The sequence below is a fragment of the Hoplias malabaricus genome, chromosome 3 (genome assembly GCF_029633855.1).
Source record: "Hoplias malabaricus isolate fHopMal1 chromosome 3, fHopMal1.hap1, whole genome shotgun sequence".
Taxonomy (NCBI): domain Eukaryota; kingdom Metazoa; phylum Chordata; class Actinopteri; order Characiformes; family Erythrinidae; genus Hoplias; species Hoplias malabaricus.
The window spans coordinates 31,268,637-31,279,243 of NC_089802.1; the positions used below are offsets into that span (position 1 = coordinate 31,268,637).

Genomic DNA, 10,607 nt, shown 5'->3' on the forward strand with positions numbered 1-10,607 from the left:
CAAATGTGCACAGAATAAAGTAGACCAGTTATTCTCAGCCCTGGAGGACTACTGTATTGCACAATTTAGCATTTTCCTTACTTTGGAAACAATTTTTACATGTTTCCACATTAACAGAATTTGAGGTCTTAAGTGACATGCTTTATGATCATTGCAGTGGTGATTGCTCCAAGACTGCTAGGGAAGCTCAGCTTCCCCTAAAATGTAAAAAAAAAAAAAAAAAAAGTGATCAATTATATACTGTTGTGCACATGTCATTGAATGAATATGCACTACAACGCGCTCAACATTTGTTCAAAATCAGCTTCTTATCACTGGTAAAGACGTGGCTTTCCTCTCAATCATTCCCGCAGCTTCAAAGTGCTTTAAACAGTGTGGATGCTGAGCGTCCACAGAGTTCAATAGCGAAATGAGACGGGTCATTGTATAAATGCTGGGCTTTGTCCCACCCATCGGACGCTCAGCGTCTCTGGGGGTCTATAGGGCAGTGGGCTGGCCTCGGCTGGCCCGGACGCTCAGCTTCTGCATGATGACTGGATGATGTCTGAGGCTGAATCCCTTTTGATTGACAGCGAAGTGAGCGAATCAGCAATCCTTTGGTGTAGAGATCCGTGGGAGCACAAGCGGACACACTTCACATGGGCCAAGGCTGTTTAAGCAGCCTAGCTCTGCTGGCCATTGAGAGGACACTAGTCAAGTCCCTGGAAAAGACCCCTTGTTGGTACGACAGGGTCAAAGAGTATTTTCTTTAAAAAGGAACGGAGGGTAGAATTTACATATAAATAAACCGACACATTTTATGATGTAGGCCGAAATTGAGCTTCCCCTCCTCTGAAGTTAGCTTTCCCGCCACTGGATCATTGTGCAACAAAATTTGACCTCTGCATTTAACCCATCCGTGGCAGTGAAGACAAACAGGGAAGTGAACAGCCATGGAGCATTGGGAAGCCATCCTCAGAGCAAGGGGAACATTTGGGGATAGGTTCCTTACTCAAGGGCACTTCAGCCATGGATATTCATCCTATATTTGCTGACTTGGGCAGCTCACAAGGTGTCTTTTTTCAGTTTGTGCACTGGCAGGTGTGCCAGAAAATCAAATTTAAAGTGCATTTTATCAGTAATATTTACAGTAATTACTGTCATGCATAATTTCAATGATCTATACAAGGCTCAATATTTTTTGAATTGCATTTATTCTGTTTTGCAAGTGCTATACAACAGTGCCTGAATTTATCATTCATCCAGTGCGTAAATGAAGATAATATAAAAAAACAAAACAAAAAAAAAAACAAGTGCTGACAATTTGCATTACAAAAAAAATAGATATTGAAACCATTTTCCAATAAAGAAAATATTATAAATATGCATTTTTCATGAAAAAAATGGTGAAATATAATCAGTCCCCATATACTCCAAACTCTGAATCCAGCATCATTTAGTTTAGGCATACTGTGAAGTGGGAGCCTTGTCCACCACAATTTATGGCCAAACATAAACATAGATGATCAAGTGGTGGTGGTGGCTGTGATCACTGCTGCCAAGGCCAATCCTTAAAAGAGCAAAGTCCAAGCAAACACTGCTTGAATAGGACTGATCAATACAACAAAAAGACAACAAACAAAAAGGGGGACAATACCCTCATGAGCCTACAGCAAGATAGCCTGCAGAAGACCTGGAAAATGGAAAAAAAAAAATTAATATATATTAATGAAATGTTCACCATTAAAATAATGACTTTACTCAATCACAATCAACTTTCCCGGTCTCAACACACTCTGTAAATTCCTACCATTAACCACTGCTAAAATCAACTTACTCCATGTTGTTCTTCAGCTGCTGGACAGTGCGTTTGTCCAAATATCGGCAGAACAGCGTCAGCAGGTTCGAGGGCAGGAAGAGAGGCTCCACCAGGGACGTCCGGGAGAGCTGGCGAGCTACGTGGAAAACTGTGTCTGTCCTTATAGAGAAGCAGGAAGAAAATGAAAATTCTGAGCACTTTGCTTCAATACTTTGGCACAAAATATATTTAAAATAAAATTGTTAGACTTCTTGTAAGATTACTTAATGAACACTTTGGGTTCATGAAAAACAAATGCTCCTAAGACAGATTGTTTAATGGTAACGTGTGGAGTGGTACCAGATCTCAAAGTCTCCGATGCTGGGCTCCATGGGAACATCTGAAGTGAGGAGCCTTTCACCTTGCGACAGCAACGCGTACAGCAGAGAGAGTCCAAACTATGGAAGAGAGAAAGATGTTCCTGCCCATATACTTCTGGCCATTTAGTGAATCAAGGTTTACCCAAATTCTATTCTATTGATGGCTTCACTAACAGAGCATGTGGGGGAGGGAGTATCCAAAGGGATCTTAAAAGGTGGATTCAAACTGGATTAACAGTGTTGAGGACACACATTGTACAGAAATTACACGTGTTCTGGAAACGTGATACAAATCACTCACTAATAAAACCATCAATTATTTTCAACCCATTTTAGAAATGTTAAAAAAAGTATATTCATTTAATTTTAATATTTTGGCTAAAGTAAGAGGAATTTTTACATATATCAAGCTAAAATATGGGAGGAGGGGGTGGGGGTAAGGCCAAGTAAAGCCAGGCTTAAAAGAAACAAAAGTTGTGCCACACCTTGTTTTGACAGGCCAATGTCAAGCGTGAGTCTTTGGAGTCAGGCAAGGTAGAGGTGAACTCCTGGAGAACAGCAACTAGCTGCGTGAAGGACAACGAGCTGATCACAGTCCGGAGAGACGAGTACAGGACAGGGAGGGACTAGAAGTGGTCAATTCAATCATTTGAGTTAGATTTAATGGGTAAATTATTAAAGAAGTTAACACAACGCTAATTTTAAAAATTTGGTATTTTTGCTCCTCATTATGAATCGGTGAAGCATCTCCGACTCAGAATGATACTGAAGCTGTAATTTTAAGGCAAAAATACTACCTAGTGTTGCTTTAAATGTGGTAGATCCAACACAAAACCGAAGCAGCAAACCTGTCTGAGACTATATTTCGGGATTAACCATGCCTCACCTCATCTGCATCTTTGCTCATTAGGGTGGGCAGGTGTGTTGTGATCACAGTTAGGATGTGTCGAGCCAAGTCATGTGACAAGAAGGGCAGGAGTCTGGCCAGCAGCCTTTTTCCTTTGGAGACCAGGAGACACTGTACAAACTCTTCCTGGGACTCTCTGAGGAAAGCAGAAGCATTTAAAAATGTTAGAAGAATAAAAGCAGCACATGAACAAAGGCTGAACATAGACAAAATCAACCTCTTACAGAGAGCTGGAGTTGTGCAGCCGACTGTTGATTTCTTCTACTCCTCTCTGGACAGTCTTCATCAGTCTCCTCTTCTCTTCCTCATCGGACACTGTCGCTTTTGTCCGTTCCGCTTCCTCCACCCCCAACATAAGGACATAACACTACAGAGCAAGAGAATGAGTAGAGCAGACAACTGAAAAACATCAAGTACAAATTACAGTGGGGTGGAAACTAGTAGCCATGCTAACAGCTGTTATACAACGCAGAATTGCTAGGAAAATTAATAGCTAGTCTTCATAAAGTGATCGCTTTAAAAAGTGCTACACATTTGGAATTTACATCCTGAGGTAAGGACTATTCTCACCTGAAAAAGTGAGGCAGACTGTTTTTTGGAACACGAGTTTTACAAGAGCATTTCCTTCAACCCCAAGTAGAGCCGGACGATACAGCCAAAATTTATAATCACGATACATTTCTAAAATTTCAGTTGATACAATACAATTACGATATTGATATAAACAAAAGCCAGAGGGAAAAACTGCCCAGAACACAAAAAAAACAAAAAAACAAACAAAAAAAAAAAAAAACACATGACATCAACAAACGAACCTCTTTGCTTTGCCAACATTAGTATTTTTTAAACTAACTAAAAATGAAGTCCAGCTCCAACCACAAGTGTCGACAAAGAGGTGAAATTCTAACTGATCTGACACTGGTCAAAGTCCTCTCAGTCACATATATAGACAGATTACATTGGCTACAGGACCATAATCATATTGTTTTCATTTTACTAACAGCACTGTCCTGTAGAGAATTATTTTTTTGGACAATTTAGTATTGGTTCCTTTAAGATCTTCATGTCAACAGAAGAAAAAGATGGCTAACTACCTTCTCTATGGTGTTCAAAACGTCCAACCTCTGTTGCCTGATGTCTTTCTGCTCCTAATGGAAAACAAGAGAAAACTATCAAATGAATCTCACTAAAAACCATTTGTAGAACATTTCATTTTTAATGAAAATACTCTCACTTCAGGGTTGTGCACATGGACAGCGTCTATGGCCCGGCGTGGGGAGTAACACGTAGACACTGCCACCTGACCCAGGGAACCCTCGATGTGGACCACTGGAAAAGCACATGCGTCAAAGCGAGGTCAAATGTGAGCCAATATCTTGTGAAATATGCATATCAGAGTTTGTAAAAGCAGACCTGGTATGTAGGATACAGTTTTGGTGACGTATGGTGTGGTGAGTTTTGGTGGTTCCCTCTTTGACCGGTCCCCCAGCATCTCCTCCTCTGCCAGTTTAGCCTCCATTCTCCTATAGAATTCCTGTAGAGAACAACACCTTAATATATGAATATGCATAATCCAGAAAGTTCTGTAAAGCTGTAGGCTTGGATGGCAAAACTAAAAATAAATAAATAACCAAGATGAACTGCTACTGCCATCCACTAGGTGGCACAGTGCAAGAGAAGAAATCCAGCTAATCATTCACAGCACAAACCAGCATGACAGGGACTACGTCTAGCCCAGTGGCTCTCAGTGTAGGGGCAGGTGCATAGCCATGTGTTCTATGCACATGTGCACTCCACAAGCACAATTTTGTGATTTGGGGCTGGAGAGTGTACTGTAGTACCTGGTAATAGTAGTCGTCTTGATATGGGTTTTCACTCTGCAGCTGCATCATTTGCAGTTTGATGATCCACTCCTTCTCTTTAGCAGACATTAGTTCAGCATAATGATCCCAGCCCTTCAGCTTTCTGGGGAAGAAACAGCTCCAGACATTTCAGAGGTGTCCAACACAATGCAGACCATGCATCTTTCTCTAAACAGAATCTTACCTTTGAGATCCAAGGGGACGCTGGTTCAACAGCCGTTTGTGCTGGGGGTGGAACTGTGTGGCCAGCACTGGAAGCCTAATAAAAGCCAAAAAGGTTCAACAATTATCAGCTTAAAACGTGACTGCCTGAGAGAGCAGCCAGCTTAAAAACAAGGTGGCTCACCTGAATCTCTGAACGGGAGCTGAGAAAGGGCTGTAGCAAGGGCTGGGTCTTGGGGAATTAGGTCCAAACCTCACCTGCATCATTTTGGGTGTGAGCGCTTGGGGGCCGTGGAAACGTGTAGGGGACGGGGAAAAGAAAACTCCTGACTGGGTTTAATCAAAAGAGGGGTGTTCATGTCAGTGCTAAATTGAGCAGTTCACCTCAAACTTTAGCCAGGAGCAACTGTGTTCAGAAGCTGCATACTTAAAGCTCTACAGAATGGGAAATATAATGTGCAACAAATGAGCTCCTGTCTAAAATTTTTATTTTAAAAATTTAATTTTTTTTTTTTTTTTTTAAACATGGGACAGCAGGAACTACAGAGACATTTCAAATGAAAGCACGTAGCCATAATATATAGGGTCACCTGATTGTAATGTTGCTTTATGGAGAAGGGACTCTGAGGGTGCAAAGGACTGCTAGACAACACAGGACACATTGGAATCTGCAGACAAAAATAAAAAGAAGAACTGAAACAGTCTGTTACCTAAAAGATGATGCCATAGCATGGTTGAGGAAGCTTTCATAGATAAATGTCAGTGTGGAATGCAAAGAAAGTTGGCACGCAGTTACTTAACCCTACAATGGAAAAAGACAGACACTGGTTGGAGCTTCAAACCTTTAACACCAACAATCTTGGAGAAGGGAATATAATATACATTTAGCGAACAAAATTAGACTTTAAAACCACTGTCAATCTTTAAAAAAGGTACATTTACACACTCTGTACCTTTAGTGACCAATAACATACCTCTACCTTAACTTTTTTTTTTGTTGGGGAGTGTAGCTTACCTTAGGAAGCCTCCTCTGGCTAATGGGATGTAGAGGAGATCTTAGGACAGGGGAAGCAAATGGCATTCTCCCACGAGTTGTCTTGTCAATTACTCCCACAATTGCCTGGTCCTGTGAGGAAGATGAGACAATGTGTGCGCTGGCCTCAAGAACCAGGCTTATAATTTTATAAATTAAGCATCAGCATCAAACCGAAAAAAAAAAAGTCATCCATCAGAGATTACATTACCTCAATGTACTTTAAAATAACTGACGATTTTATATTTTAAATATAACTTAAATGATTTCTTTGCTTTGAAAGCTACAACAATCCTGTAGCATTAGTCACAAATCAACACAGAAAACGTTGGCATGGTGTAGTCATACCTGAAGGATGGAAACCGGTGTTCGTCTGGGTGAGCGATATGGCGACATCGTCCACTGCCGGGAGTACACACAGGTTACAAAAGTCTCAAAAAACATCAGATCATCAACTCCAGTCAAGGAATATGGTACAACTTCTCCCAAGTTTGTTAGGTTCAGTTACTGTGGCTATGAGAGCTAACTAGGCTGCTACTAATCAACATGCTTCCAGCTGAACTACCAACACACAAAACCAAGCTAGTTAGCTTTGCTTACATCTAATCAAATGAATTGGAAAGTAATTCCATCTTCTCAGTTGTGGTTATTTGCACTTAGAAAGTAAACTCAGAAGACTAGTACCCTTATTTGACCAGTGAATTTGTGAATATATTCATATACCACATTTCACATAAACCTAAAAGTGCACGGCTAAATCCCCACTATACCATCGCAGACAAATAAGCAACTCACTGTATTCGCATTCAGATCTCCCCAGTATGAGCTCCGGCCACAGTCCACAATTGCACTGTCCAAACTCTGACAAGACAGTTAAGAAAATAAGCTGTAAATAATAATAATAATTAAGATATATCCAACTACCACAAGGTGTTCCAAACATACAAAATAGTTATCTCTTCATATGGACTGTTTCCAAGGACAACAAATACTCACCTGTATGTTTTTATAGAAATACCAATGTTGGATAACAACTCCTTGCACTATATACAGATTACATTGGCAACAAAGGTAAATTATATTATTAAAAACATTGTATTAAATACAGAGTGACCAGACATCCTCTTTTACTCTGACAAGTGCTCTTTTTTAGACTTAAAAAAAAACGTCCGGGCGGAATTTCACAAACATCTGTGTTTTTGTTTTTCTCGAGCTTACATAGAATTTTGAGAGTCGTTTCGTTCACAAACTAGTTCCGCCCTCCCCTACTCCGTTTGGTTCGCTTGAGTGAGAAGGGGGCGTGGTGAAGTAGCCTAAAATCTTCTGATTGCACGATCTGACTGTAGAGCCACCGTTATTGGGCGATAACCTTCTCTGTAAACATTTAATTGGTCAGTTTGCACATCAGTAGTCCTTGTTTACGTCAGGCAAAGCTCATGTACCTACCCTCATCTCGAGCAGCTATGCTGAAACGTAAATGTAAGTTCTCAGATTAATTAAAAAAAGAAATTCCCATGTTTTGTGTAGCAAATAAAGGTGTAAAGGACCTAAAAGGACACATGGGTTCAGCTAAGCATACAATGGCAGCAAGGGTTGAGTGCTCATCACCCACCCCACCCCCCGAGACGTGTCCTCTTTTTCACCATCTCAGATCTGGTCACCCTAATTAAATGTACAACACTTAAAAGGCATTAAAAACGTTTACAGCACTTATACAAATCAACAGAAAACTATAAAAGGAAAATACTCCAACCTTCAGACTGGGTGGACCTTCCACTGTCCTCATGACTGCAGGGTCATCAAACAGCTGTTTCTGAGTCCTTTCTCTGCGGATTCTGGCCTTATCAACTGCAGCTGGTGAAGCCTGGGGCTGGATTTGAGGTTTAGGCCTAGGAGGGGAAGACTCATTCGGGGAAGGTGGTGGGGAGGCTGGTGGTGGCGGTAGGGGCTGGGTTCCATCAACAAAAAGAAGATCTACTGGGTCTGCTTCTAGATCCTCAGCACTCAAATCTGAGAGATAGAACAGGTGCACACTCATGAAAGACATTTTATTAAAGAGAACTATATGCTATTACATAGTACAAAGGAAGCAAAACATTTGTCACTCTGACTATCACAGAGGTTAAAAATCTGGTATCTCTGGAAACTGACGGAGTAGGGAGCAGGATTCATTTCAGTGTGAGGAATGCCATATATGGCATGTGAACTTGTTGAAATGCGTGTGTCTCACACGAGAGCCTTGTGAAAGAGTCATTTATTTTAAAAAATAAATAAATAAAAAATTTAAAAAACAGATTACGTATTTGACTGAAATGCCCATGACTACATTTAGCTTTGAAAGTCAGTGGATGTTACTCGACCTAATCCGAAGGTTTCTTCATTGTAGAGGTCAATCTCCTCATCCTCTTCCACCACTTCTTGCAGGAGCCCAGATTCCTCCATCTCTCCTCCATCATCACTCCACTGATCACCATCTTCAGGCCAGGCTGTATCAGGAGACAAATTCTCCGTTTCTTCCTGGGAGAAAAAAAAAAAAAAAATTCAAAATGGAAAATCAATTTTGATCAATGCTTTCCCCAATCATTATTACTCCAAACGTACAGAAATTAGATAAAAGCGTAAATAAAATCTATTGCATTTTAAAATAAATGCTGCATTGCGACACACCCATTCGTGATAGAGTCACATATTTTTGATATTTTATGAGATAATATTACAATTATAGGTGAATGGGTAATTACTATAACACCACTCATATCAGTGCCCCGTGTGATGCGACAGTAACAACTCCTCCTCATTACAGGCCTACATTATCATCCGTTAATACCACCGTCTTATTTTTATTTACGGAAAATATAACGTTACTAATTCATCATTTTCTAAAATATCGACGCAAATAATATCTGGAGAAATGTCCTTTTCAGTATTAACCTTTCGAAAATTTGTCAAAATAACGTTAAGTGAAAGAAATGTTCTTGTTAGAGTTAAAGCTAAAGTAGGACACCAATAATAAGCCTTGATTAGGAGAAATATTATAATAAAACACTTTATGCCTTTGTTGGAATAAGAACCTATGTTATGTAATTCTCATTGTGCCTTTTTCTACGTTATAAGTAATAACCCTGTAATGAGGAGTTTTCGTGTTACTGTCACATAAAATGTCGAAAATATGAATACGAATGAACACGAATAGGTGTGAGACGGGGTTGGACAACAGTTGTAAGATGATTTCAATAAATAAATTAGTTAAATTTAAAATAGTTATAACACGTCATTTACTTGGTATAATTGTCCCCTTTATGAAAATACGTTGGTATTAAGTGACAAACTATTTTTTTTTTAAGAAGGGGAATCATTAAGTTAAAAAGAAGAAAAAATGTATTATATCAAAAATGGACGTCCTCGGATCATTAGCATGGACGCTACATTTTTTTTTAATTAGTAGTTTTATATAGTAGCCATGTTCTCTAACCTTTAAAACGGCACCATTTTCTAACGCGACAAATAACTGTTTAACTAGGTAAATGCCCATGTATGCGTTCAGATTGTTGTGTTTTCACGGCTTTAAATACAAAGCACCTTGTTCATTCCCTACAGAGCCACTGAGAAACAGTAACCTTCAATTCCCATGAATCACCGCGCATTCAGGTTCAACAACAGCTAATAAATATCAGGTCAGAACCATTTAAACGGCGTCATAATTTCATTATACTATATATGTCTAATACAAAGAAAAAAATGCGGTTTAAACTTTGAGGTCACTGAAATTAGGTGAATTTTAGCCAGTGAACCCCATTTAAAATCTCAAAGTTTCAAGTGAAAAAAAAGAAAAATTTTAGGACTGCTTTTTTTCCAGCAGAAAAACAATTAGCCACAAAAATATGTTCAAATTAATAAAGCACCCTGTAACTGCAGGCATTTGTTTTTTGTGATAGTGGACATATATCTTGTTTCACTACTTCTAGCCGTTCAGCACTCACTTAACGTTGTCTTTTCGTCAGCATCCAACTTGTTTACTTACGGGATGCTGGGAATCGCTCATTTGCCTGAATTACGTGTTTAATTCTCAATTCTTCACCCCTCCAAACTCTCAGACCGCTAAACGTTTCCATAAAGACACACGCTAAGGCTCTTCATCATCTTTAAATGCCAACAGCTGGAGGGGCGGGTCTCACGTTCATTATCCAAACAGCATTGGTCCAAAACCCATCCTTTCAATCTCTCTCTCTCTCTCTCTCTCTCTCTCTCTCTCACACACACACACACACACACACACACATACGCACATATACCACCCTCTCTGCACTACACAAAACCAAATAAAAATAGACCTATAATTATAATATGTATATATAATATGCAATATTTACCATAAAGGTGCATTTTGTATTTGTATAATTACAGTCTGCACTCCATCTCTTATTCTTCATAATTTGCCTTCTTTCACCCTATTCTTCACTGATTAATATCACGAGAGGCCCGCCAC

At 39.6% G+C, this 10,607-nt stretch overlaps 1 protein-coding gene across 3 annotated transcripts; it reads right to left on the reverse strand.

The window, feature by feature from the left end:
• Window positions 1-1,203: 1,203 nt before the first annotated feature.
• On the reverse strand, window positions 1,204-10,284 carry patl2 (PAT1 homolog 2). 3 transcript variants are annotated; one of them, XM_066665772.1, is made up of 20 exons: window positions 9,594-9,691; window positions 8,482-8,638; window positions 7,875-8,131; window positions 6,917-6,982; window positions 6,470-6,523; window positions 6,104-6,214; window positions 5,679-5,756; window positions 5,273-5,418; window positions 5,111-5,185; window positions 4,906-5,029; window positions 4,478-4,598; window positions 4,299-4,393; window positions 4,159-4,212; window positions 3,289-3,431; window positions 3,044-3,200; window positions 2,643-2,783; window positions 2,138-2,235; window positions 1,817-1,957; window positions 1,637-1,672; window positions 1,204-1,549 (listed from the first exon to the last, which is right to left on the reverse strand). In XM_066665772.1, the coding sequence occupies exons 1-19, from the start codon at window positions 9,651-9,653 to the stop codon at window positions 1,639-1,641; spliced, it is 2,112 nt and encodes a 703-aa protein (XP_066521869.1). In that variant the 5' UTR covers window positions 9,654-9,691; the 3' UTR covers window positions 1,204-1,549; window positions 1,637-1,638. The 3 variants fall into 3 exon arrangements, with proteins under 3 accessions (XP_066521869.1, XP_066521870.1, XP_066521868.1); XM_066665773.1 differs by lacking the exon at window positions 9,594-9,691 and adding an exon at window positions 10,143-10,284 and having other exon boundaries at window positions 1,205-1,672; XM_066665771.1 differs by having other exon boundaries at window positions 1,205-1,672.
• Window positions 10,285-10,607: the final 323 nt, after the last annotated feature.

What these genes read in the sequence shown, in the direction of transcription:
- patl2 (XM_066665772.1), bottom strand. Translation starts at nt 9,653, where the DNA reads ATGGGCATTTACCTAGTTAAACAGTTATTTGTCGCGTTAGAAAATGGT. An exon ending in AAGGTCCACCCAGTCTGAAG is followed by an intron (nt 6,983 to 7,874) that starts GTTGGAGTATTT and finishes CTGTCTTGTCAG; the next exon opens with AGTTTGGACAGTGCAATTGT. An exon ending in GAGATCTGAATGCGAATACA is followed by an intron (nt 6,524 to 6,916) that starts GTGAGTTGCTTA and finishes TACTCCCGGCAG; the next exon opens with TGGACGATGTCGCCATATCG.